The following is a 25,660-nucleotide window of genomic DNA, read 5'->3' on the forward strand; positions in this document are numbered from 1 at the left end:
TGCCCAATTAATGCACTCAATCAGTTCTTATGCTCATTGTCTAAAATAGTGTTTTATGCATATATCAAGGTGTATTAGATTATTTAGTTTATCCCCCTAATCTACTTTGTTCAGATTACGTTGAAATATTCACTTCAAAGGGCAACTTCAGTGTGCATTTTTAATTCATTCAGAAAATCAATTTATTCCCTATACTTGACCATACTTAAAGGCATCAGCTTGAATGTGGAGGAGGAGAGAACTCATTGGCAAATACAACAGATCTGTTTGTCATATTACTTTGCATTCTAAAATAATACACAAAAAACATTTTTAAAAATGGTAATTAAGGTAGGGCAGGCGTAATCAGAGTGCAGGTGTAGGAGTGACAATTAGAAAGATTTGATTATAAGTGCCTTTCAAAAACGCATTAAGGTGCTGATAGCTAGATAGAAGTGTTCTTATGTAAAGCTTATGCAAATGATTGTAATCAAATGTGGATTTACATTTTTGCATAGTCCCGTTAACCCTTTATCTTTTTTTATTCTATCATAGTTTTGTCTGAGAGATTTGAAAAGCATTGGTAGTACAAGCTGTGGTCCCAGATAGTCCTTTTGAACACATGGAAGAGTTTTGACCAATCCCTTGAGGCTTCTTAATTTCAAATATAGACTGCCATGTCACTTAAGATCCTTAATAAACAATAATACACAAGCCATCGGTGGCTTCTTTTATTTCTACTATTACATGGATTTGAGATGGGTTGCTGTACTTTTAGATTTTACATCTTGAAGCACTACTACCTGTGTGTAAAAATGCACATTTGTGTGGGCACGTACAGGTCACGTTTATGTGTATGTGCATGCAGATACCCATATCAGTGCAAAATTGGTATGACAATAAGCGATGCTGAAGTAAAACTACACTAAGATTTCAAATACTTTTTTTCAGGTGAAAGTTTAATTTAAAATCAATGCTACAATTATGTATTGATATATGTTACTATTTGTGGTATTCTTTCTAGGTTGAAATCAGCCCGCTTGAAAATGCCATTGAAACTATGCAAGTAACCAATGATAAAATCAATAATATGGTTCAGCAGCATTTGAATGATCCAAACCTACCTATTAATCCCCTTTCTATGCTACTAAATGGTATTGTGGACCCTGCAGTTATGGGCGGATTCACCAACTATGAAAAGGTATGTTTGGTCTATCTTGGTATTCAAGAGGAAAGAAATACAGAACATGTAGCAATTAGAACAGTGGTTCTCAACCTATGGGTCCCCAGATGTTTTGGCCTTCTACTCCCAGAAATCCTAACAGCTGGTAAACTGGCTGGGATTTCTGGGAGTTGTAGGCCAAAACACCTGGGGACCCATAGGTCAAGAACCACAGAATTAGAACAAGTATCTAATTTCAAAATGTAATTAATTACACACAGGATATATGTTTCATAGATTAGGCTTAAGAAGAAAGGATTGTATTAGGTTGCCTTGAATGAAATCTGCTTGATCCGATTAAGGTTATTATATTTTAGGGCACATCCACAAGGGTCCTATACCTATAAAGTGAGCAAGAATTGGCTCCATGGCGTTTACATGATGCACGGAGCTATTGCTCTGCCAACACAGGGCACAGTCACTTAATGCGGTTGTGCCCTGCATTTGTGAAAACTGGGGAATGCTCCAGAGCTTCCCCAAATCACCAAAGCAGCCCTACACTTTGGGTAGTGTGAACAGCTGGTTCTGAATTGGAAATGGCCCACTGTTTATATGGGCCAGTGCCACCATTCTACTTTCCCCCCACACACAGGGAAAATAGAGTGTCACATACCTGTGTCATGTTGTCATCACCGTATTGGCAGACATGGAGCTTCAAAGAGCTCTTGGCCACCCCTGGGCAACTTTGAAGATGTAAGAAAATGCCTTCATGTCACTCAGTCTGGATCTACACTGCCAAATATCCCAGGATCTAGTGGCAGAGAAGGGTCACCTAGTGGCAGAGAAGGGTCACCTAGTGGCAGAGAAGGGTCACCTAGTGGCAGAGAAGCGTCACTAGGTGACCCTTCTCTGCCACTAGGTCACCCTTCTCTGCCACTAGGTGACCCTTCTCTGCCACTAGGTGACCTTTCTCTGCCACTAGGTCACCCTTCTCTGCCACTAGGTCACCCCTCTCTGCCACTAGGTCACCATTCTCTGCCACTAGGTCACCCTTCTCTGCCACTAGGTGACCCTTCTCTGCCACTAGGTGTCCCTTCTCTGCCACTAGGTCACCCTTCTCTGCCACTAGGTCACCCTTCTCTGCCACTAGGTGTCCCTTCTCTGCCACTAGGTGTCCCTTCTCTGCCACTAGGTGTCCCTTCTCTGCCACTAGGTGTCCCTTCTCTGCCACTAGGTCACCCTTCTCTGCCACTAGGTGTCCCTCCTCTGCCACTAGGTGTCCCTTCTCTGCCACTAGGTGTCCCTTCTCTGCCACTAGGTGACCCTTCTCTGCCACTAGGTGACCCTTCTCTGCCACTAGGTCACCCTTCTCTGCCACTAGGTCACCCTTCTCTGCCACTAGGTGACCTTTCTCTGCCACTAGGTCACCCTTCTCTGCCACTAGGTGTCCCTTCTCTGCCACTAGGTCACCCTTCTCTGCCACTAGGTGACCCTTCTCTGCCACTAGGTGACCTTTCTCTGCCACTAGGTCACCCTTCTCTGCCACTAGGTCACCCCTCTCTGCCACTAGGTCACCATTCTCTGCCACTAGGTCACCCTTCTCTGCCACTAGGTGACCCTTCTCTGCCACTAGGTGTCCCTTCTCTGCCACTAGGTCACCCTTCTCTGCCACTAGGTGACCCTTCTCTGCCACTAGGTGTCCCTTCTCTGCCACTAGGTGACCCTTCTCTGCCACTAGGTGTCCTTCTCTGCCACTAGGTGTCCCTTCTCTGCCACTAGGTCACCCTTCTCTGCCACTAGGTCACCCTTCTCTGCCACTAGGTGACCCTTCTCTGCCACTAGGTGTCCCTTCTCTGCCATAGGTCACCCTTCACTGATGTCTCTGTGTCAAACATGACAATACAGAATTGTCTTTGAGCTCAGAATCATAATGGATGACACCATTCTAGTCATGTCCCCACACTCTACATGCTCCATTCAGCATTAGGCAGAAATAGTACTCAATATCGAAGAAACCTTTATGAAAGTAAAGTAAAAAAATAAATGTTACTGACATAGACTCCAGTTTGACCTTATCACTCTCATTCCTAAACTGCAAAGGAACTCATACACTGAAAAAAGTGGTTTGATTAGCATTGTCATTTTCATTTCGAATATGCTAAAAACTCAGTTGCTTATTTTATAAAATAATTGTTACTTTTTTCCCCACCATAGGCCTTCTTTACTGAAAAATATATGTATGACCATCCTGAAGATCATGAAAAAATTGAAAAATTAAAGGATCTAATAGCATGGCAGGTAAATCTAATTGCACAGCAGGGTGCTGAGTAGTATTCCAAGACAAGCTGCTGTCAGTTTTGACACAATTCAGGCTTCAGAGAGTTCACTTTACTATATGTGTTTTCCTATGGCATTTCAAATGACCTGAAGCAGAAGCTAAAAGTTCACCTTATTGTGTCTGACATAGTTTGTCATTTTTTTGCTCCTAAATATGACTAACACTATTAACCCACAGGTTTATCTCATGCTGTCAGTTTCACAATTTAAGCATCTAAAGAACACATGAACCTTCAGTTAAGGAACTATTATAGTATTGTTTTAAAACCTAGGGTTGCATTTTCCATTGTCACATTTTTCCACATCTGCGACCAATCTGTCACTTTAGGGTACAGGAGAATATAGGGATATGTCTTAGCCGTTGTGGCATAAATGTTCAATTATAAATAATGGCACAGTAAGTTTTACTATTAAGTTAATTAAAAATAGAAACTAACATTTAACCTTTATTGTGAATATTTATTTTGTGCCCAGAATTTGCTAAATCCAGGGTGAAACTATAGGATGGAGAATATAATTTTGAAATAATTCCAGGCTCTGGTTTTCTGATTCTCTTTTTCACATGACACTATGGGTGCCAAACATATACAATCCTCATTGGGTTATTGGGACAGAAGGTTTATCCTTACAAAATTATTATTTGTGTTTTTTCAAACCTTGGACTTCCACGGAAAACGTTGACCTCCATTTTTATTTCTATGTGACACTGTTTTAAAACTGAATCTGTCAGCACTTCTCTCTGGAATTCACCATGAGAGGAAGGTTTGTCCCGAAGGTAGACACTGGTGATGTTGGGTGGTGATCAGGAAATGTGTTAGAAATGATAAACAGTAATGGTTTAAGAAGAAACAGATGAAGTGGGAAGGAAAGTAGATGCGAACTTGGTTCAAATATTATTGAAAACAGCAAAAGGAAGATTGATGAACTAAATCCAGTATGAAAAAGAGACATAAAGGTGTTGTGCAATGAAAGATGGATGAGAATAGTTTGAAGAACAGAGCTAGGTTGGCAGTGTGGACTCAAATAAACAGATATTGTGGATTATCTGCCTTGATATTCTGGGTTACATGGCTGTGTGGAAGGGCCCTCACTTTAGCTTTGGTCATTTATTCAATTTTCCTTATATCGAGAATAATAAGAATGGATAATGTTGGAATTTGCTGTAACAGATTGCAGAAGAGATAAACTATCACCAGATGTATGTTCTGTGTGTTCTCATTGCCAGCTTTTCCTGGCATTGATGTAGAAGCAATAATACATGGATTGTGTTGTTGAAGGCTTTTATGACCAGAATCACTGGGTTGCTGTGAGTTTTCTGGGCTGTATGGCCATGTTCCAGAAGCATTCTCACCTGACGTTTCACCCACATCTATGGCAGGCATCCTCAAGGGTGTGGGATCTGTTGGAAACTAGGAAAGTGCGGTTTATATATCAGTAGAATGTCCAGGGTGGGAGAAAAAACTCTTGTCCGCTTGTGGCAAGTGTGAATGTTGCAATTGGCCACCTTTATTAATATTTAATAACCTTGCATCTTCAAAGCCAAGCTGCTTCCTGCGTGGGGGAATCCTTTGTTGGGGGGTGTTAGCTGGCCCTGATAATTTCTGGAACTCCTCTGTTTTCTGAGTTTTTAAATACTGGTAGCCAGACTTTGTTCATTTTCATGGTTTCCTCCTTTCTGTTGAAATTGTCCATATGCTTATGGATTTCAACAGAATGCATGGATTGATGGAGACTTTTCTCAATTGGTTCACAATAAGCAGCCCAAGCATTCCTAAGGATGCAACCATATGGATGAAGTATCTTCTATCATTTTGGATTTCCCCTTCTAATAATTGGCAGCAATTCGCATAAACACAGAAGAACATTTTTTCAGTTATCATACACTCTGAAATTACTGATGGGAAGCAGAGATTATAAGCAAGGATCCATTATCATTATTTTTTCTTTCATGTGAATCTTTGTTGCTGCATGGATTATTTTGTTATGGAGAGAAGAGCACAGCTTTTCGCCTACTTGCCTACGTTCAGGCTAGGAATTGCCAAATAGTGACAATGAGTAAACAGATTGTGACAGATGCTTTACAACAAGAGGTACATCAGCCACAATATGTATGTAAAGGAAACAATTTTGGGAAAGCTTTCAATCATTCATTGTTCTTTTTCCAAAGTTGTGGACAAATAAATTGCATTATTTAGGGAAAAAATTGTGCAGTGCTTTTTCTATGAATAATTGTGAAACTCAATCCTTTGTGAATGGCTATTCATATTTCTATCAAATGGCAAATGTATTAGGAAGCAGGGAGAGGACTATGAAGCTCCTTCCAGCATCTGTTGCATAGAAATATGCAAATATTGTGTGTTTAGCCTCAGGATAATTTTATGATGCATTTCACAGATGTGACTGAGTGTATATTTTTTTTAAATCCTACTGCATTCATTTTGTTTTATATTATATTCAGTTCTGTCTTTATTATAAGAGGAATAATGTAGATTTCCTTCCTATATTTTAGACACTGAAGAAAGCTAAGATATAATATTCAGAAATCCTCTACAGACCACAAAAGCATTGCTGAAAAAAACTCGCATTGTCCCCTGAAATTCTATTGACTCTCTCCTCTCATATAAGCTTTTACAAGAAATTGGATTTTAGGAGTTTTCAGTCCTACAGAGAAAAATAATTTGTTCCCAAGAGAGCAACTTAATATCAGCACTGTGTCATTGTCCCTAATAACTATGTTAAAAATGAATTTTTATGGCACTCATGGACACACTATTAGCCTGAAAGAGAATTGGTTGCTAGCAAAATTTATACATGATTGCAACACGGCATACTTAACAGTATCCTTAGTTTTTCTAAATAAATAAATAAATAAATCTGAAAGCCCATTATTTTCACGTCTCTTGTGTATTCCCTCAGGTTTGCTTACTTAGAACAAAAAATATAAACTGTCCAGATTAATAGGAGCAAACAGTCTTCTAAAATTTCCGAAGCTGAGAGCACATCTAATGATTTTAGGAAGAGTACTTAACCAAGAATCCAGAAACCTTCCTGGAAATTATTTCTTGTTTCTTGTGAAAGAAATAATTATTTTGTTGTGGGAAAAGTACATATAAGGATAGAATTAACTAGTCCACAAAACAGTGTGGTTAGACAAAGAAGAAGCTGAAACTTTTTTTCTCAAAAAATCTGGTTTGAGATGAAGAGGGTTTTTTAAAAAATTATTTGATCTCATCTATTGGTCCTTCAGAATATTTAGGAATTTTCAGTTCTCTTAATCCATGGACAAGTTGATTCAGTAACAACGTCCGCCTTTTGATTTTTTACATGGATTACTAATTCAGCTAATTTGCTAGATGCTGTCCTGGCTGAAAGAAAATACATATTTTTAAAATGCCATTACCTTTTCGCTCCCATGATAGGGATGTACTTGCCTGGAACCAGGGGCAAGTCATTCAACTGTAGGGTTCTGATAAGCATTTCTAACTGCATGATTCCCTATGATTAATTCCCTATGATTAATTTGCTATGTTTTATCCAAAGGCGGTTCACCCGTTAGGCCAACAAGGCGGTTGCCGAAGGCACCATGCTCTGGGGGGCGCAGTTGAGCAGCTCCTTGTCTTTTTTTTTTTCCGCTCCCATGTGCATGCCCTCCCACGTGCACGCCTCCTCCTCCCAGACTCACTGCCAGAGGCAGGCAGGCGGGGAGGGAGGCACACTCTGAGGGACAACAAAAGAGACCTTCACCGGCATGGACAATGGCAAGGTAGGGAGTCCACCGGCGCGAGGAGGAGGGGGCGGGGCTGGCTGGGAGTGGGCAGCGCCAGGACCCTAGGCCCTACGGTGGCCCTGCTGGGCCACCGTAGGGCCTAGGGGCCTGGCTCTGCCCACTCCCAGCTGGCCCCACCCCCTCCTCCTCCTCCTCATATGGAGCCCGGTGCAGACAATGGCAAGGTAGGGACGCCGCGGCGCGAGAGGAGGAGTGGGCGGGGCTGGGTGGGAGTGGGCACCCAGCCCCTAGGCACTTGATGAACCAGCCTGGACACATATATTATTTGGGAACACAGAAATGCTCGACCACTCCAACAACTATCATGTCAAACTACACAGAGAAGCCATTGAAATCCACAAGCATGAAAGGAGGAAACCATGAAAATGAACAAAATCTGGCTACCGCTATTAAATTAACAGTAAATAAGGAGCAGCACTCTGAAAATAGAAAAATTCCAGACAGGAATCAATCAGGGGCATCTAATGACTCTGAATAAAGGATTTCAGCATGCCAGGAAGTGAAGCTTAGAAAGCCATTTAATGCTAATGAAGGTGATTAATTACAACATTCACACTTGCCTCCAACAGACAAGAGTTCTTCCCCCCACTCAGGAACGTCCGCAGATATATAAACCTTCCTTGCTTAGTTTCTCCCTACCTCACAACCTCTGAGGATGCCGGCCATAGATGTGGGCGAAACGTCAGGAGATAATACTTCTGGAATATGGCCATACAGCCTGGAAAATATACAACAACCCTGTTATCCCGGTCATGAAAGCCTTCGACAAGACATTTTTCCCAACATACCCTGTTTCCCTGAAAATAAGACATCCCCAAAAAATAAGACCTAGTAGAGGGTTTGCTGAATTCCTAATTATAAGGCCTCCCCCGAAAGTAAGACCTAGCAAAGTTTTTGTTTGGAAGCATGCCCAGCGCCTGCCAAACAAAACACCATAGCATGCAGGATTGGTAAATGTACATACCAGTTGTACATGGAAATAATAGTATTAACAAGAAATTCTTGACAGGAGTCACAGTTTGTTTGGTTTGGTTATGTTGGTTTGTGATAACAACTACTGTACAGGATATAATAAATGTTCATTTTTTTGTTCAACAATAAATGTCAATTCTTCTTTATGGAAAAATAAGACATCCCCTGAAAATAAGACCCAGCACATCTTTGAGAGCAAAAAATAATATAAGACACTGTCTTATTTTCAGGGAAACATGGTAGTGTTGCTATTGTCTCTACCTACACTTTTGTGAATGATTCACTTTAACTCTTGCTTTATAAAATTCCCCTTGCCCCTGCCCATTACAGGTTGAGTATCTCTTATCCAAAATGATAAGAGATACTCAACCTGTAGTGGCCTAAATCTGTTTAGTTTTTGTTCTAAATCTATTTAGCAGCTTGTGATCCCTTTATGTTATTAGTTTTAAACTTATCTATTTATGCAATGCTTTTGACACGAAATAAATATAATCCAAAATGATTCAGATAAGAAATGTTTTGGATTTTAGGATATTTGTATTTACATATATGTGCTTAGTTTTGTTTCATGTGCACTTAGTACATACTGCATTCTGGAAAAGGGATGCTCAACATACATCACTTCTATTGTATCACTGTGTACGACTTCTGTGAAGTTGTGTCAGTCCCGTCCCCCCCACACACACACACTTAGTAAAACCAGACTTTCTATAACCAAAAAAAACACATATAGGTGGCAGCCTCTTTGTGACATTCCTTCCCTATGAGCAGACAAAGTGATAATGACGAAGTTGATGACACCTAACTTTGACACGCTATATTTATTTTCTATTTGAGAGAAGGTTGAAAACTTCACTTCTGAGATAAAACAAATCATGCTTCATTAATTCCAATCAAAAGTGCTGGGAAATGGCAATTGAAGTGTTTATTTTAGTTTATTTAAAAGGTACCATATATTTATAGGAAGCTTGATTGAGTGAGGCAGTTGTCAGAAGAAGCAGGGAAAGCAATAGTCTTAATATCAAATAGCACACTATAGGAATATTTAGAATGAAAGTTGGATTAACAGTTGGTTATTTGAAGTTCTGTATATTTTTTTAGAAAACCCTTTTCCACAGTGTATCCATTCCCAATGGACCACAAATACAACAGAATACCATTAAATTACATTTCTGATTCTGTCATAGCACACAGTTGTATTGGAGGACATAGAAATTTCTAAAGAGGTATCCTTTGTAAGAATATGCTAGGTCCTCCAATGCAACCCTATGATAACATCCAGGAAAAGTTTATCATAGAATCATCTAGAGGACCTAGCAAATTCCTAGAGAGAAATTTCAGACACAGGAGAGAAATCATGGGTTCCATTGTTATTGGGATATTACCATATCAGTTGGCAAACATGCCTACAGTTCAAGTGCACATCCAGCCGTGGAAACTCATTGGGTGATCTTGGGCATATCACACCCTCTTATCCTCAGATAAGGGCATCAGCAAACCTCTTCTGAACAAAGCATGCCAAAATAGGGCTTCTTTGGGGTTGCCATAAGTTGGTAACAATCTGAAGGCAGTCAACAACCGCAAAATACTAGAAATACCAATTTTCTTCATTATGTTCTTATAAAAGCATTAAGAGAAGTAGCAGTTGTGTTAAATGTCAACAAAATATATGGCATTAAGGATGTTGTTTTGATCAAATCTTTTGCATTTACCCAAATGCAATTCAGTTGTATTTTTATTAGCTTCCTTACTTCTAAATCTTCTCGTTTGGATGGATGTTCACTGTTGTGATAGGGAAATAACTGTTTTAATCAGTATTATAGTTTAATTATGAATTATTAAGAAGAAGCCGCTTTAGCTTGATTGCTGTGAAGAATATCAAACTCTGAACTTGGAAAAAGAGCCAGCCCCTTAGGATTGTGTGAAAAGAAAAAGAAGGGAGGTTTGGGAAGGAAATGTTTCTATTAAAATACATTAAAAAGACAGCTTTATAGACAACTTTACCTCCACAGTATAAACTAATTATGTAATTACACGGTCTTACCTTGACCTTGGTATTTTGTGACAGCAACATTCACACAAATATTTTTTTATTAAAAAGGAGAATTAAGTTTTCTTCCCTCTTCCCCATTTCTCCCCTTGCTAAAATCTTTGAAAGCCAAAATCTTTTATTAGAAATGTGAATTTGGCATTCAGCAACTGCACCTTTACATTTTTCTAGCAAATACAGATGTGCACATATTTCAGTTCTGTATTTTGGTATTTGTGTGTGCCAAGAATTGTAAATAGAATTTGTTAACCCAAAGTAGGCTTTGTTTCTTCACTATTTATTCCCAGGAAATCTGTTGGTGCTGGCTTTAACAGCGAAGTTTGAGAATCTGCATTCATCAACATGCTAATTTAACGCATAGTATGCCTTGGTTTTCTTTTGAGCATAATATAAATGGAATATTTATTCATCTGGATGAATTTTGCTGTGCATCCCAAACATGAGTGCGCCATTTTTATTAAGAGACTAAAAACTGCAGTAGAATATGAATATTGTAAATATGAAAGTTTAGTGGAATGACAGTATGCATAGCACAAGGATTTACAAAATCAAGCATTTACACAATCTTCCTGTTGCCCTAGAAGACATTTTAGAGCCAAAGTTTGTTTGTTTGTTTCTTGATTCTTTATTTTTTTGACAAAATTTGGATTGAAAACTTGATTAATATATAACTTCCTGTTTCAGATTCCTTTCCTGGCCGAAGGTATCCGAATTCATGGCGATAAAGTAACAGAAGCATTAAGGCCATTTCATGAGCGGATGGAAGCCTGTTTTAGACAACTGAAAGAAAAAGTTGAAAAGCAATATGGTGTGAGAACTCTTGTAAGTAGATTTTAAAATAGTTTGTTTCTTTTAAAAATGCCCTTTTAGAATGCATATGGTGTTACTCTAATAATGTTAGGTTTTTTGATTCCTAGTAATTCCTATACTGTTCAGTGAGGGGAACCACCATGATGCAGAAACATACGTTTTAAATGCTCTTTCTCCTCTGCCTCTTTTTTTCTCTTCCATTTAATTCTGTATTTTCCCCAGTACTGGTACTCAAACATAGACTAAATTATATGGAGACAACAGCAAGTGTTATTTTTAATATGTAGTTAAACAGTCCATAGTATTACACCAGTTAAAAATACATTAAAAACAGAAGTTAAAAATCAGCACAGAGCACACTATTAAAAGGTCATTGCAATCCATTACTAGATGCCTGTTGGGATGGAAAAGTTTTCATTTGCTGATTGAAAGACAGAAGAGGGAGCCAGCATATTTAGGTCTCAATAAATAAGAAAAGCAAATAATAATAATAATAATAATAATAATAATAATAATAATAATAATAATAATAATAATAGGCTGTCACACCCAAGCTGCTGCTAAGGTAACTTTGGTGTTAACGTGTCTAAACTTTCTGTCAGCTTGGGGAATGCTGGATGTCTCCTTTGAGAACAAGGAATCCCACAGAATTAATATCCACCCTGTTGCTTTTAGGGAAATGATAACAATTTATTAACAGGACTTGGGTTTAACTCCTGCCAGACACTAACTTGGTTTCCCCACAACAAAGTTCATCTTTAAAACTTGAAAGATAACTTAATGATTCTGAAGCTGCCAGACGTGGATGATTCTGAGGACAATAGATGACTGTTTTCCTGAAAAGAAAAGAAGACAGTATTCCTTGCTCTCAGACTCTGGTATAGGGACTTCTAAGGCACCCTATGCCCAAGGTGTTAACCAGTTGCTGTTTAACTGTTGGTTGATAAAAGGTAGTGTTGACTATAAAACTGGTTAGAAGTAGTTGTAAAAGTACTGGTTATTAGGGTTGGGCTCGAATCCTGTTTCATCTGTTTCATGCGTGGCTTTGTACTGTTTTGTCCATTTGGATTGCACAGAATGGTACAACCCCACGGGAACAAAAGAAACGGCTTAAAAGGTAGCCATTTTGGTTGACTGATTTTTGTCGCTTGGCTGTAGGCCCTGGCTCACAGAGCCTTCAGCCAAGTGCCGGGCACAAGATGCTCATAGGCCCTGCCTGCCGGGCCTACAAGCATCAAGCACTCAATGTCTCATAGGCCCAGCTAGTAGGGCCTAAAGTCGAGCGCTGAACATTCAGTTGTATGCCCTGCAAGCCAGGACTATGAGCCATCGAACGCTTGATGGCTTGTAGGCTCACAGGGGATACAAGGATGGAGCACTTGGCGAGCCGGGCCGACGAGCATTGAGCTCTCGATTGTAGGCACTGGCTGCCAGGCCTGGTGCTTTGCTGCCCAAGGCCTGAAAATTTTTAATTTATTTTCAGACCTTGAACGGAAAAGCCCATTTGTATAGCCGCCCATTTCCGACAGTGGTGGACGGAAATGGAAATGGGGCCATATGAATGAAACAAAAATAAACTGTAAGTAATTTCATACAAATTCACAACCTTACTGGTTATTAGTATTGACTTGAGATGGCTTGTCAAAGCCTGGAACTCTAGGACCAACTGAAGACACATCATTCCCTCCAGAATTCCCTGGTGGTCTATGATCTATAACAGCTCCTTTTACCTCAGGCACAATGGGGTATGGCCAACTTACTGAAACAAAATGGTTCCCTTTTCCTCAGGCAAAGGGACAAACAAAATGGCTGGCACAAAACAGGAAGGGTTTCCCCAAACTCCACCCTCATAAACTAACATAAAAGTAACTGCTCTAAAACTATGGGCAAAGAAGCCAAACAAAGAGAATCTGGAACTCATGCAGTTCCAGCACAATAATAATAGGAGAAGGAGGTAGAGGAGGAAAGGACATTCCAAAGCCCGAGAGAAGGCACCAAAAAGGGATATAAACCTTTGTAGCAATGCAAACATTTGCTTGTTTGTTTCCACATGCAAGAATGCAACATTTAAGTAGTTTTCTCCCTGCTTGATAAGGACACAACAATTTCTGTACTGTTTTTGCACACTGTTGGTTCTTTGAGATGTCATTGGGGAAAATTCATTTGTGCAATGGTTCCCAACCTTTGGTCCTCCAGTTTTTTGAGCACAGTTGATTCTTTAGCTAGTTTCTATGTAAAAACATTGCTTAAATTCTGGATTACTCCTTATTGGGGAAAGATTATCCCCTCCTGGGATTAAAATGGTTAGAAGAGAACCAAAATAAGCTGGCTGTATAGGCAGTATTTCTGGGAGGGAATATTTGCTGGGGGGGGGGGGGGCAGGGATATTTGGAATCAGTCATCCTATCCTGTTTCCCCCAAAATATGACAGGGTCTTATATTAATTTTTGCTTTAAAAGATGTGTTAGAGCTTGTTTTCAGGGGCAGTCTTACTTTTCCAAATAGACTTTTTAAATGTACTATATCAAGGGCTTAGTTTTGAAATAGGTCTTATATTTCAAGCATCCTCAGAAATGCTGAAAAATCATGATAGGTCTTATATCAGGGTAGGTTTTGTTTTGGGGAAAACAGGGTATCTCCTCTGGGTGAACTAGTGAAAAGCTTGAGGTACATCTATACTATAGAATTAATGCAGTTTGGTTCCATTTTAACAGACATGGCTCAATGTTGTTGAATCATGGATCTTTACAAGAATTGCGGGAATTGTCATTTTACAAGATCTTTAACCTTCTGTCCAGCACTATGAGTATTTGAGCCGGGACATTTCTCAGAAATCAGCTTTTGGACTATAGAATCTCTATGGGTGCCTCCAACTGTAGAATTAATGCAATTTGACACTACTTTAACTGCCATGACTCAATACTATGACATCCTGGAATTTTTGGTATAGTAAGATACCAGAACTCTTAGGCAACATCTCCCTTAAATTGCAGTGCCCAAAATTTGTCACAGTATTCCAGGTGTGGTCTGACCAAGGCATACTTCCCCGGATCTAGATGCTTATGCAGGCCAAAATGCCATTGGCTTTTTTAGCTGCCACATGACGTTGTTGGCTCATGTTTAACTTGTTGTCCACAAGGACTCCAAGATCTTTTTCACACATACTGCTGTCCAGCCAGGCGTTCCCCATTCTGTATCTTTGCATTTCATTTTTTCTGCCTAAGTGCTGTATCTTGCATTTGTTGAACTTCATTTGTTAGTTTAGGGTCCATCTCTCTAATCTGTTAAGATCGTTTTGACTTCTGCTCTTCAGTCTTCAGTCTTTAGTCTTCAGTCTTTTCCTTAAAATTTTTGCTGCCTGTTGCAGCTGCCACCTCTGTCCTAGTGATGGGACTGGACCAATGATGAACTGTCATCTTCAGTTGCCAAGAATGTACAAATTCATATAGACAAAGCAAGAAACAACATAAATCATTTGGATTTAGAGGGAGTAATGCAGAAGGAAGTAGCATTACTCCCCATAATAGTGCTGATGTAGATCCTATCAAATGTCAGTAAGTAAATTCAGAGTAACCTGCTACCAACAGTAGTCACCCATGTTATTACTTCAGTGTGTTACTTTAATATCTTTTTTTTAACCCTGTTCTATGCTGGAAGGAGAAATAGAGCCCTGCCGTAATCTGGGTTTGAACAGATTCTATTTTGTAGTAAATTCTAGTCCAATAGTTTCATGCTCCAGCCTTTCTTTGAATTCTTCTTGCTGAAGATTGGTTCCTTTGAAACCGAAATATCTCAGGGCATATTCATGTCCTGAAAAAAAAAAGAAACAGTACAAAGAAGAATGTCACTTAAATTTTATTCTGACCAGATAAACCCAAAAGAAACCAGTTTTAAGAAGTTCAGAACATTAGCTTTTCCAGCACACAAGATGTGTTGTGAAATCTTTTTCACTTATTTGCTTTACAATCAAGATATTATGCAATTTTTAGTTTTGACATGGCAGCTTTTGAAGGATCTATCCTTTGAAGTCAAGAGGAGATTTCTAGGAATATTGCAGTATGTCCTTCAAAGCTAAACTCTGAGCAATGACATTACCTTAATTGGTTTCTTTCAAATAAAAGAGGTTGTGCAGCAACAGGTAATCCATGAGTATTGCTATTAAGGACAAGGTAGATTTCCACAGTATTCTACATATTCATGCAGCTGTACACAGAATACTTTCTAGGGAGTGAGCATTTGTAAGAGAGCTCCATGTATTTTGCTTCCAATTTCAGTGGAAGAGGGTAAATCAGAGAATTCGCGATTGCGTTGTATAAGGCCACATCATCTTTCCCAAAGCTTTGTGTTGGGAGCCAGATGCCTTCAGATTGTAGAGAGTCTTTTAAAATGACCATAAACAATTTCCCTATGTAGCTGGAGATGCATACTTCCTCTCATATAAAAAACAGAAGAGGGGAGATTTTGGTCCCAAAAGCCATATGTCTTTCCAGGACCAAGATGGTGGGCTGGTTGAAGTTAGGAACTCTTCATAAAGTCCTTCTACATTAATGTCCTGCAAAGTACCACACCATCCATTTTACGTTTCCATGTAGACTGAAGCTGGGGGTGCTGATCCCAAGGATTTCCATACATTTCTTATTATTTTCTGGTCTGGGATTAGAGATTATAAGAGTATTCTATCCCATCTCATATATATTTTCCATAGGGGATGTGATCAGGACAGAGGTAGGAAATTCTTCTCTTTACTCTGATATAAAACCACATCACAACACATGTTAAGTACCAAATATGCTCTCCTTTGTTGAATGAAAACCAAAAGCAATATAGAAGAAGAGTTCCATAAGACTTATCTAAAATGCTGTTCCACATCTTCGATGATGGCAAGAGTTTTGCTTAATCAACAGATCCTTTCCCTTTTCATTAGGGTTAGCACTGTTTCATACCTGCACTAGAATAGCATATTATTCAAGCAAAGAGTGATTGGTGGCAACCCATCCTTCTTCTGGGACAGCAGGAACAGACACAAGAACACCTGTAACAAAGTCAATAGGACATTTCAATTTTCCATTTAAATCCAGCTATTTTTAACATGAAAAATCATAGTCACTTCATCATGTACCAAAATAAAGGTCCCTATATCAATCTTCACTTTTTAAAACACTTGATCTTGTACATTCACATTGACTATTAATGTTATTCATTTGTGGCGGGTATTTGTTTTTTAAACTTCCAAATTAGGCCTTTAGATCCACAACTATTAAAAAAACACAAAACTTTAATATATTGCTATCTGTTTCTCACCCCTTTCCATTTTACTTATATTTGTTTCATCCAATTTTTATCTCTTTTGAAATCTTCTTTGTTCTCCTGATATATTTTTGGCTGTTTTTGTTATAGTCCATATCCATCTCAGGTTTTCTGTTTCTGCTGTTTACTTACTCTGACTGTCTACTCCATCTTCTTTTTATTAGCACAGTAGATGTGTGATTGGGGGATCATCTACACTGACCACCTTTTGGATGAGCCCCACAGTAGTAAAATAACATGGGGCTGTTCCAGCTTAACCCAGCGCAAGTCCTCCTTAATGCGGCCATGGCCCCAGTTAACTTAACTTAGGAGAAAGCCCAAATCCTGGCCAAGTATTCAGGCTTTTCCCCATCTTCAGGATTACCAAGTCAGCTGGCCTGATTCCTAACGAGAACTGCCTACAGATGTCTTGACTTCTATCCCATGATCCCCAGTCTCAGGCAGCCCAGACATGCAGGATGGCAGTCTTCTCCCGTTGTCATTTCCCATTTCATGGCTATCACTAGCCCCGACATCTTGCCTACCTTCTGTTGGGTGCTCTGGTTGATGCCAGTCAGAGAATCCATGTGTCAGTGGAGGGGGAAAGGGGAAGAAGAGGGCTTTCCCCCTACCAGTTCCGTTAGTGCTGTGGCATTCTGGTTGACAAAATCCATAGCACCAAAGACCCCCCCCCCCCCAATAAAAATTTTAGACAGGAGAACATGACTGAGGCAATAGCTTGTGGCAACAGATCCAGCATTCTTTCTCCTTATATGTTGATTTGGATAACATATAGTTTGGCTGTAAGTAAGCTAGCCTGTTAAGCTTTGCATTTTTTTATTTTGTTAGAATAGCTGGATACTTTACATAGAACAATAATGAACCAAACACTGTGACATACTTGCATGTAATTTATTCTCTCTTTTATAGATTATCATGAAACAAATAGATATACGCACTCAAAAATTCTAAAAAAATTTGCAACTGTAAATCTTGAGTTGTCAAGTTCAGTATTGTTCTCTCTGCTTTGTCACAGTGACTTATGTTATGATTTGGTCCCACACAAAAGAGTAGATTTTTCAGTCTTTATTAACTACATAAATCATGTATGAACACTTACACAAGACAAAAATAATAGGACTCCTTGTCATTTGTGAGATTGATGGTCTGCACAGTTCATGCAATTCATATCCAAATGAGCAATCAGAGTTTGCTCAATTCCTCCTGAACACCTCTGCTTTTCAAAGAAAATAATTGCATTAAATAAAAAAGGACTCCTTATAGTTTAAGTTCTGAGAACAACTGGGGACAACACTTTGCCTGTCTGGTATAGTTGGAGACCAGTATCTAGGATCATTGTTTCTGAAATACACAGTTTAATCTTTACAGTGAGTTAAACAATGGACAACATACAATCTTTTGAAAACCTACATATAGCTCAGACCACTTTGGGCAAGACTTTCTGTTGTTAGAAAACAGGCATCACAATAGACTTTTTCACTAAGCAGTGAGCGTTCGTGCATGATCATTTGGGTCGTGTATTCATTTTTACCATGTGTAAAGCTACTGGGCTTATGACCAGTCCACATATGTATATGCTGCTGTTACACAAAATTAATACTATAAATTACACGTAATTAATTTCTATTAAAATTGTTATAGTGTTAATTACACAAAAAAATACTCTGTGTCACTAACAAATTTTTTTGCCACCACAGCATGTATTTGGCATTGAGGTGTTAGTTCTTACAAATGGTGTTCCATTTCCGATGTATGTGTATGTGCCTTCATGTTACCTGCCAATATATAGCTATGAATTTCATAGAATTTTCTTAGGTGAAAAATACCCAGAGGCTTCTTCCAGTTCCTTCTTTGGAAATATAGCCTCCAGCATCTGGTATTAACTGGCAGTCTCTTATCCAAGTTCCTTTGCTCACTTACGACCTCATCAGACCGGCATAAATTTAGTGACATGTGTCCGTTTGCCTTCATTTTTGTCACAGAGCCCACTGGCTTCTATTCCACAATGCACAGCTACTTCCAGTGGGGACCCATGATAAAATAGAGGGTGAATTGGTGCACGCTGCTGCAGCGGCAACACTAGAGATTTCCCATGTTCAATTGATATCAGCAGGGGGAAGCTGGGCAGCCATCATCCTTCCCCCCCATGGTATGGGGTGACAGGTGAGTCGGGCAATGTAGGGCGTGAGGTGACATTTTCCCCACACACACCTACAATGGGCACAGCTGGATTCAGCACAATGCAAGGCGATTCCGGTGGCCCATCTGATGAGATTGTAAATCCCAAACCCTTAGACTTTGCCGATAGGGGGTGAAAGGATAGAACTCAGACCTTTCTAGGGCAAAATGTGTCCTCTGTGAAGATGAAAACACTAACACCCTTTAAAAATATGTGAACTGGATAATTTCAATTTCATGTTCATTTTTGAAATAAAATAAAATAAAAATAGAATAAAACCAAATAAAACATATAACAAAAACAAACTATAAAAAACCCAAACAAAAGTACCAAATCGAGAAAAGATATAAAACTTACCATATAACCTACAGACAAATCTAAATTACCTAAGTAAGCAGCAAAAAATAAAATGAATAAAAGAAAAAAATGACTGCCAACTATCTTTTCTGCAGTTGTATTTTAACTCTTAAACTCCCACCTCTACTTCATCTAGAAATTAGGTTTCGTTAAACTCACATTGATTTACAAAACCAACAATAATCAGGTCTCCATCATGTCTTTTCAAGAAGTCAGTCAGGGAGTCCCAGTCTGCAGAAACATTAGTATTATTTTTTTAATGCAAAATAAGCAATGTATCCAATTCTGCTAAATCATTCTGTATAGTCAATCTTCTTTAGTAGTCATCATTCAATTTCTGCTGTTATCATACAAGTTCAATTTCGTCGCATATTGAACTATTCTTCCATGGCTCCTTTTTAGGCGATCATCATCAGTCCGAAAAGGAAAACGTTCAGGTTTTAATTGAATATTAATCTTTAAGGTTTTCTGTATCAAACTGTGCATTTGGACCAAATACCTTTTAGCCTTTTCACAGGACCACTACATATAATAGAAAGTCACTTCTGGATTTTACCTTCTCCAACTTACATTTGTTGTTCCTGTATATATCTCTCTGGGGTCATGTGTCAACAGTACATTATTTTTTAAAAGTTCTCTTTAACATAAATTTCCTTTTCAACACACAATTTCTCCTGCTCCATTTGTATATTATACCCAATGTTTCAAGCCCATTTCAATCATACAACTCTTCATATGTTCATCTTCCATCTCATATTTATATATTTCAGCAGTTAACTATTCAGAATTGGTACATATCTGGGCTTCAAATTCAGACTTAGTCAGATCAAAACATTTTTATTTAAAAAAAGAAATAATTTTAATCTTTCAAACAACTTTAAATAAGAACACCACAGGAATTCATCCACACTTTTTCATTTGTCAGTGTAACAAATCGGCAAAATGTATTAACAGATAAACATTTGAAAATTTCCTTTAATCTAATCTAATATCAAAAAATAGAGAAAAAGAAACATTCTTGGGATTCACCAATCCAAGCAGTCTATGTTTTTCGCATCTATAATTCTCAGTATTTATACCTGATTAACTTTAAAAAGTCTCATTCAACTTGTGTAAACTCTGTATTCTCTAGACCAGGGTCCTCAAACTTTTTAAGTGGAGGGCCAGTTCATGGTCCCTCAGACTGTTGGGGGCCCTGGATTATGAAGAAATCATCCAAGATTAGGATTGTTGTTGTTGTGTGCCTTCAAGTCATTTCAGACTTAGGTCAACCCTAAGTCTAAAGTTTAGGACAGGGGCCAGGTAAATGACCTTGAAGGGTCATCCAGCCCACGGGACTTAGTTTTGGGACCCCTGCTCTAGACAGTGATCTGGAAGCCAGGAAAAATCAGTGTCAGAATAAAGTCAAATTATTATCCATACTTGAAATATATATGGGAAGAAATGATAATGGTGAATTAAATTGATGAAATCTACAAGTACTACTCCCCACTTTTTACTAAACTTTTACAAAGTTTTTTTTTTAAAGGAAGGAAATACGGGAAGAAGGTAGGCAGGCAGGCAGACAATGGCAGTTGTCACAAAAAAATAGATGGGGGCTTCTTCCCTATAAACCAAATACAGCTGCAAACAATGTCAAAACAAAATATTGCATAAAATATGGAATCTTTATACCACTCAAACATATTTCTGGGAATATTACAGGATCTGGATCACATTGCTCCAAGACTCACCAGTAGGCCATCCTTTCTCAAGATAATAATGTGCCTCCCATAAGAGAGTGACATAAATTCTGCTTATATGCCACTTGTTCCAGGAGCACACATTAACATTGTACCAGAATTGACTGGTTTGCTTGTGCCTGGATGTTATCCTTTCACAGCTGCTCTGATCTGTAGCGAAGACTTGTCAGATGTGTGGTGTTTTATCATTTTTGTCTGTCTTGTGCAGCACCGGCGTCTTACTAGTTGATGGGGTGGAAAATTCACCTGTGATCAAACAGCATGGAATTCCTATTTTTGTTGTATGAGTTCAATTATTTTGTGCATAAATCAGTTGTTATTGGCTAACAAGCCTTTCATAAATATTCAGAGCTGCAAAATCTCCTTCCACTGAAAGTATTTTTATTTTTGTTTCATCTTCTTTCTGAAACAAGACTTGTGTCTTTAGATATAAGTACACCCCAATTAACAAAGTACATATGTTCCTAGGCTTTACTTCTTAAATAGTAACTTTGGTACCAGATGTAGAAATAACATGGAAAGAATTGGGATAGCTACGCCACAAAAAAGAAGAGTGGTTCAAAATATGTATTTGAAACTGACATACATGTGTGAAATGAAACAACCAAGTCGGGGAAGTCTTGCAATAAATAAATAAAAACATTTTCAGTCTACTAAAAACCATTTGGATGTTTTTTCCCCAAAATGCATTCCACGATTATTATTTTATTTCAGTAGTCTCCACTTTTCTTACAATTTCCATTTTGATGACGAAATGAATCTTTTTTTTCAACATGCCTGAAGAGCTGGTGTGAAAGATTAATTTTCAACAGTGGGCTCATTAAGTGATAACATATTATATTCACACCATTTATTGTGATTTAGTAATTTAGTAACAGAAGACTGAGTTTTTATTTTATTTTTTTGCAGCCTTCGATGGTGGATGACAGACCGGGCAGTCGGCCAAGGTCTATGGTTCGATCGTTTACTATGCCTTCGTCTTCGAGGCCACTGTCTATTGCTTCAATTTCTTCAGTGTCTTCTGACAGTGCTTCTTCTAGACCTGGTTCTGATGGGTAGGTGTTAGTTGAATACGTACTGTAGTATTTTCTCTAAACTCACTTGTTAAGCTTTTTACTAGGATCCTGTAAGAGCTTAAATGCTAGAGCTGCAGTATAACCTAGGAGTGAATCTAAAGAATAGTTTGCCAGCAGTTTATGTTTCAAATATCTCTTCTTTTTATCATTATTCCTGCAATTACTACAGCAATGTGCATACAGGGAAAATGTTGATATGCCTACAACTCGTAGGAGATTTAACACCTGGCTTGGTTGACCATATATCCGTCTTTTGCTATTGTCACTTGACATATTGTAGGGGCTGTTCCATATTGTAAATTTAATATATTAATGAAAATTAGTTACCAGTGTAATGTCCAGATGAAAAGGAACTAGAAGTACTAAACAAAGGACAGTCCTTGCTTGCAGTACAGTTATCATTTCACATTTGTAATTTTGACTTTTGTGGATTTATTTACACATCCCAACAAAACAAATCTTGGTGCCTTGGTTTTCAGTTCAGAATTCCTGTTCAGAAAATTGCACTGGATAGACCTCAGCTGTAGTTTCTTAGATACGGTTATCATGATTTTCTGTGGGTGAGCAGATGAAGACTGGTATATGTTCTGTATCTCAAAAGCTAGAGTTGAGAGGGGAAAACTGATGCTATTTTTGAAATCAGCAAGTTAAATATACCCAGAAACAGGCCTAACGTTTGAGCACCAAAATGTGTGTTGGCCAGTATTCGTGGATTTGATTTTAAATATTCTCTGTAGGTCTGCCAAAGTGACTCTATGGTCAATTTTCTCCATTCATGCTGAAAGACGTAGACATTTCTAGAGCAAACACTTTTCCAAAAATCTCTAGATCCTCCAATGCAATTCTGTGGTCAGTTTCCACAGAATGTGCTAGAAGGTCTACAAATTTCAAGAGAAGTATTCTATCAGGTCAAAAATAGTAATATTTTATACACAGTTTTTTACTTTCACAGGAGATCTATGACTCTAACCCCACCAACCGTGGAGGGTTTATTGTATTCTGTCCAGTTCTGAGCACCACAGTTTAAGAAGGATATTTAAAAGCTAGAGATGGTCAACTGAAATGGTGAAGTGCTTGAAAACTAAGCCCTATTGAGGGGATTCAATGTTTGCCTTGGAGAAGAAATGGTGAAGGGTGATTAGATCTTAGAAATATTTTCAAACTCTGCACTTCTACAATTCTCCCATAATAATGGTCAGTAAATCTTAATATTTTTAGGTTTGTGCTTGAGCCCCTTCTTCCAAAGAAGATGCATTCTCGTTCACAAGACAAGTTAGATAAAGACGACCCAGATAAAGATAAGAAAGAGAAAAAGAAAGAAAAAAGAAATAGCAAGCACCAAGAGATATTCGAAAAAGAATTTAAATCGACGGATATTTCGCTACAGCAATCTGAAGCAGTGATACTGTCAGAAACGGTAATTATAACTGAGGCATGCTGAATTTTGAGAAATGTATTTTACACATTTAAGCATGATCGATAGTGACAAATATGGTGGTGTTTTTGACACACACGTAGGACAGCACAAAGGATGAAGGATGTTCACACATATGCTTTCTGCTTTCCATATGATGTGTGGTAAGCATAATCAACCACATACTATTGTCATCACTTAATATGACAGTTGTCTGTATTATCTTGGATTAAAGCTGCCTGTTTCTCCAGGTATGGTAATATGCTAAATACACTGATGCAAGAAGCAAACATGGATGTGTGATTAAATGGACTTTAAAGTACATTTGTGGACCCATGTGGTGGTCTCTCAGCTCCAGGGTTTCTTGGATGACATTGATTAGCTAGATCCATCGCAGTCTGGATTTAGACCTGGCCATGGTACCAAGACGGCTTTGGTCACCTTGGTGGATGACCTCCGCAGAGAATTAGACGGGGAGGGGGGTGTATCCCTGTTGGTTCTCCTGGACATCTCAGTGGCTTTCAATACCATTGAACATGGTATCCTTCTGGGGCGGCTCTCAGGAATGGGTATTGGGGGCATTGCTTTGCAGTGGTTTCGCTCCTTCCTGGAGGATCATACCCAATTGGTGAAGCTGGGGGACACCTGTTTGGACCCCTGGCCATTGACCTGTGGGGTCCTGGAAGGTTTCATTCTATCTCCCATGCTATTCAACATCTCCATGAAACCGCTGAATGAGGTCATCCGGAATTTTGGAGTTGGGTGCCATCTGTACGCAGATGACAATTGCACTACTCATTTCCACCAAATTCCAAGGAAACTTCCCGGATCCTGAACCAGTGCCTGACAGCTGTGATGGATTGGATGATGGCTAGCAAGCTAAGTTTAATCCAGACAAGACAGAGGTCCTCTTGGTCAGTCGTGAGGCCAACCTGTGCTTGACGGGGTTACACTCTGGTCTGCAGTCTGGGAGTCCTTCTGGATTCAGCACTGATGCTTGATGCTCAGGTGTCAGCGATGACCAGGAGGACTTTTGCATAGTTAAAACTTGTGCATCAGCAGCAACCATACCTCGAGAAGCCTGACTTTGCCATATTGGTCCATTATTTATTATTTACCATGTTTATATCCCGCCTTTCTCAAACCCTGGGGGGACTCATGCCTTAGTTACATCCAGATTAGATTACTGTAATGCACTCTACGCGGGCTGCCTTTGAAGATGGCCCAGAAATTTCAACTGGTACAAAGATCGGCAGCCAGGTTACTAACTGCCAATAAGTTTCCGGTCCCAATTCAAAATGCAAGTTATGACCTATAAAGCCTTAAACGGTTCAGGTTCTGCTTATCTTCGAGACCGCATCTCCCCCTATGAACTGTTGTAGGCTCTAAGATCTGCCAGGGAGGCCCTCCTTTCACTACCGACACCGTCACAAGCACCATTGGTAGGGACAAGAGAAAGGGCCCTCTCGGTGGTGGTCCCCCGGCTTTGGAACTCCCTTCCACAGGAAATCAGACAAGCCCCAACATTGTTCACCTTTCAACTTGGTTGTTACAGCTTGTTTTTGACAACGCCTAGTCCCTAGTCACAAATACCCGGTCCCTACGTTCCACAGAATATGCTACTCTCTTCACTTTATCCAGTACCTAACCCTATCTATGCTGCTTGCACTACCCATGCCCGGCCCTTGTATATCCTGATCATGCCCATTGTTCTACGGCAACTGGTTTCACTGAGTATTGTTACACAGACGATTTATATTCTTACATTTTATTGAAATTGTGTTTTTAACAGTTTTGTTATTTTTTAATGACGTTTTTATTCTAACCTTGCTTTTGCTTTGATTGATTGATTGTATTTGTGTCTATGGGCATTTTGTCCCATATCTAAGCCACCCTGAGTCCCGCTTGGGATATGGTTACAGGGTATAAGAATAAAATTATTATTATAAGAAAGACAGTGAAAATGTGTCCTCTGTAGTATACTAAAATAGAAGTCAAAGTGTGGAGGTAATATAGTGAAAAAAATCTAATCCCGTTTTAAGGAGTTTGCTATGGATGCTAAAGATAGAATTAGACTACTCGTGTTTCCGTGCTAGGATTTGAGATAAGAGAAAAATATTATTAGATCCAGGCATTGTAGTATTATCAAATACATTCTTTTCAGGATGCACTTAGAGGAGTGGTGCAATCTTTTTTAAACATTTGCATAGCTATATTGTATATCTCTATTTCCACATATTTGAACTTTATTACTATTCCTATTAAACTTAATTATGTGTTGGGTTTAATACTTATTAATTATTTTGCAAACATAGCAGGCCAAACATACTCAGCAAACAATGACAATTCTTTTGTTGTATAAAATATCTTGCTATGTCTTAGAGGCATGGGAAGGCTCATGGAGAATATTGCTGAAGTTCTAATTTAAAGGATGCATCTGTACCATTTGGGCAGATTTCCAAAATATTAAGAGCACTTGAAATTGACT

The 25,660-nt window shown here is 38.9% G+C and overlaps 1 protein-coding gene across 1 annotated transcript in view; it reads left to right on the forward strand.

The window, feature by feature from the left end:
• Positions 1-25,660, forward strand: part of dock1 (dedicator of cytokinesis 1) — a 557,290-nt gene that overhangs the window by 507,300 nt on the left and 24,330 nt on the right. Inside the window, exons 45-49 of the mRNA XM_062976064.1 lie at positions 1,004-1,180; positions 3,356-3,439; positions 10,972-11,109; positions 21,592-21,737; positions 22,977-23,175. Of these exons, the coding sequence (XP_062832134.1) occupies positions 1,004-1,180; positions 3,356-3,439; positions 10,972-11,109; positions 21,592-21,737; positions 22,977-23,175 (744 nt within the window). The remainder of the gene's footprint in view (positions 1-1,003; positions 1,181-3,355; positions 3,440-10,971; positions 11,110-21,591; positions 21,738-22,976; positions 23,176-25,660) is intronic.

This window comes from Anolis carolinensis, chromosome 3, assembly GCF_035594765.1.
Source record: "Anolis carolinensis isolate JA03-04 chromosome 3, rAnoCar3.1.pri, whole genome shotgun sequence".
Classification (NCBI taxonomy): Eukaryota; Metazoa; Chordata; class Lepidosauria; order Squamata; family Dactyloidae; genus Anolis; species Anolis carolinensis.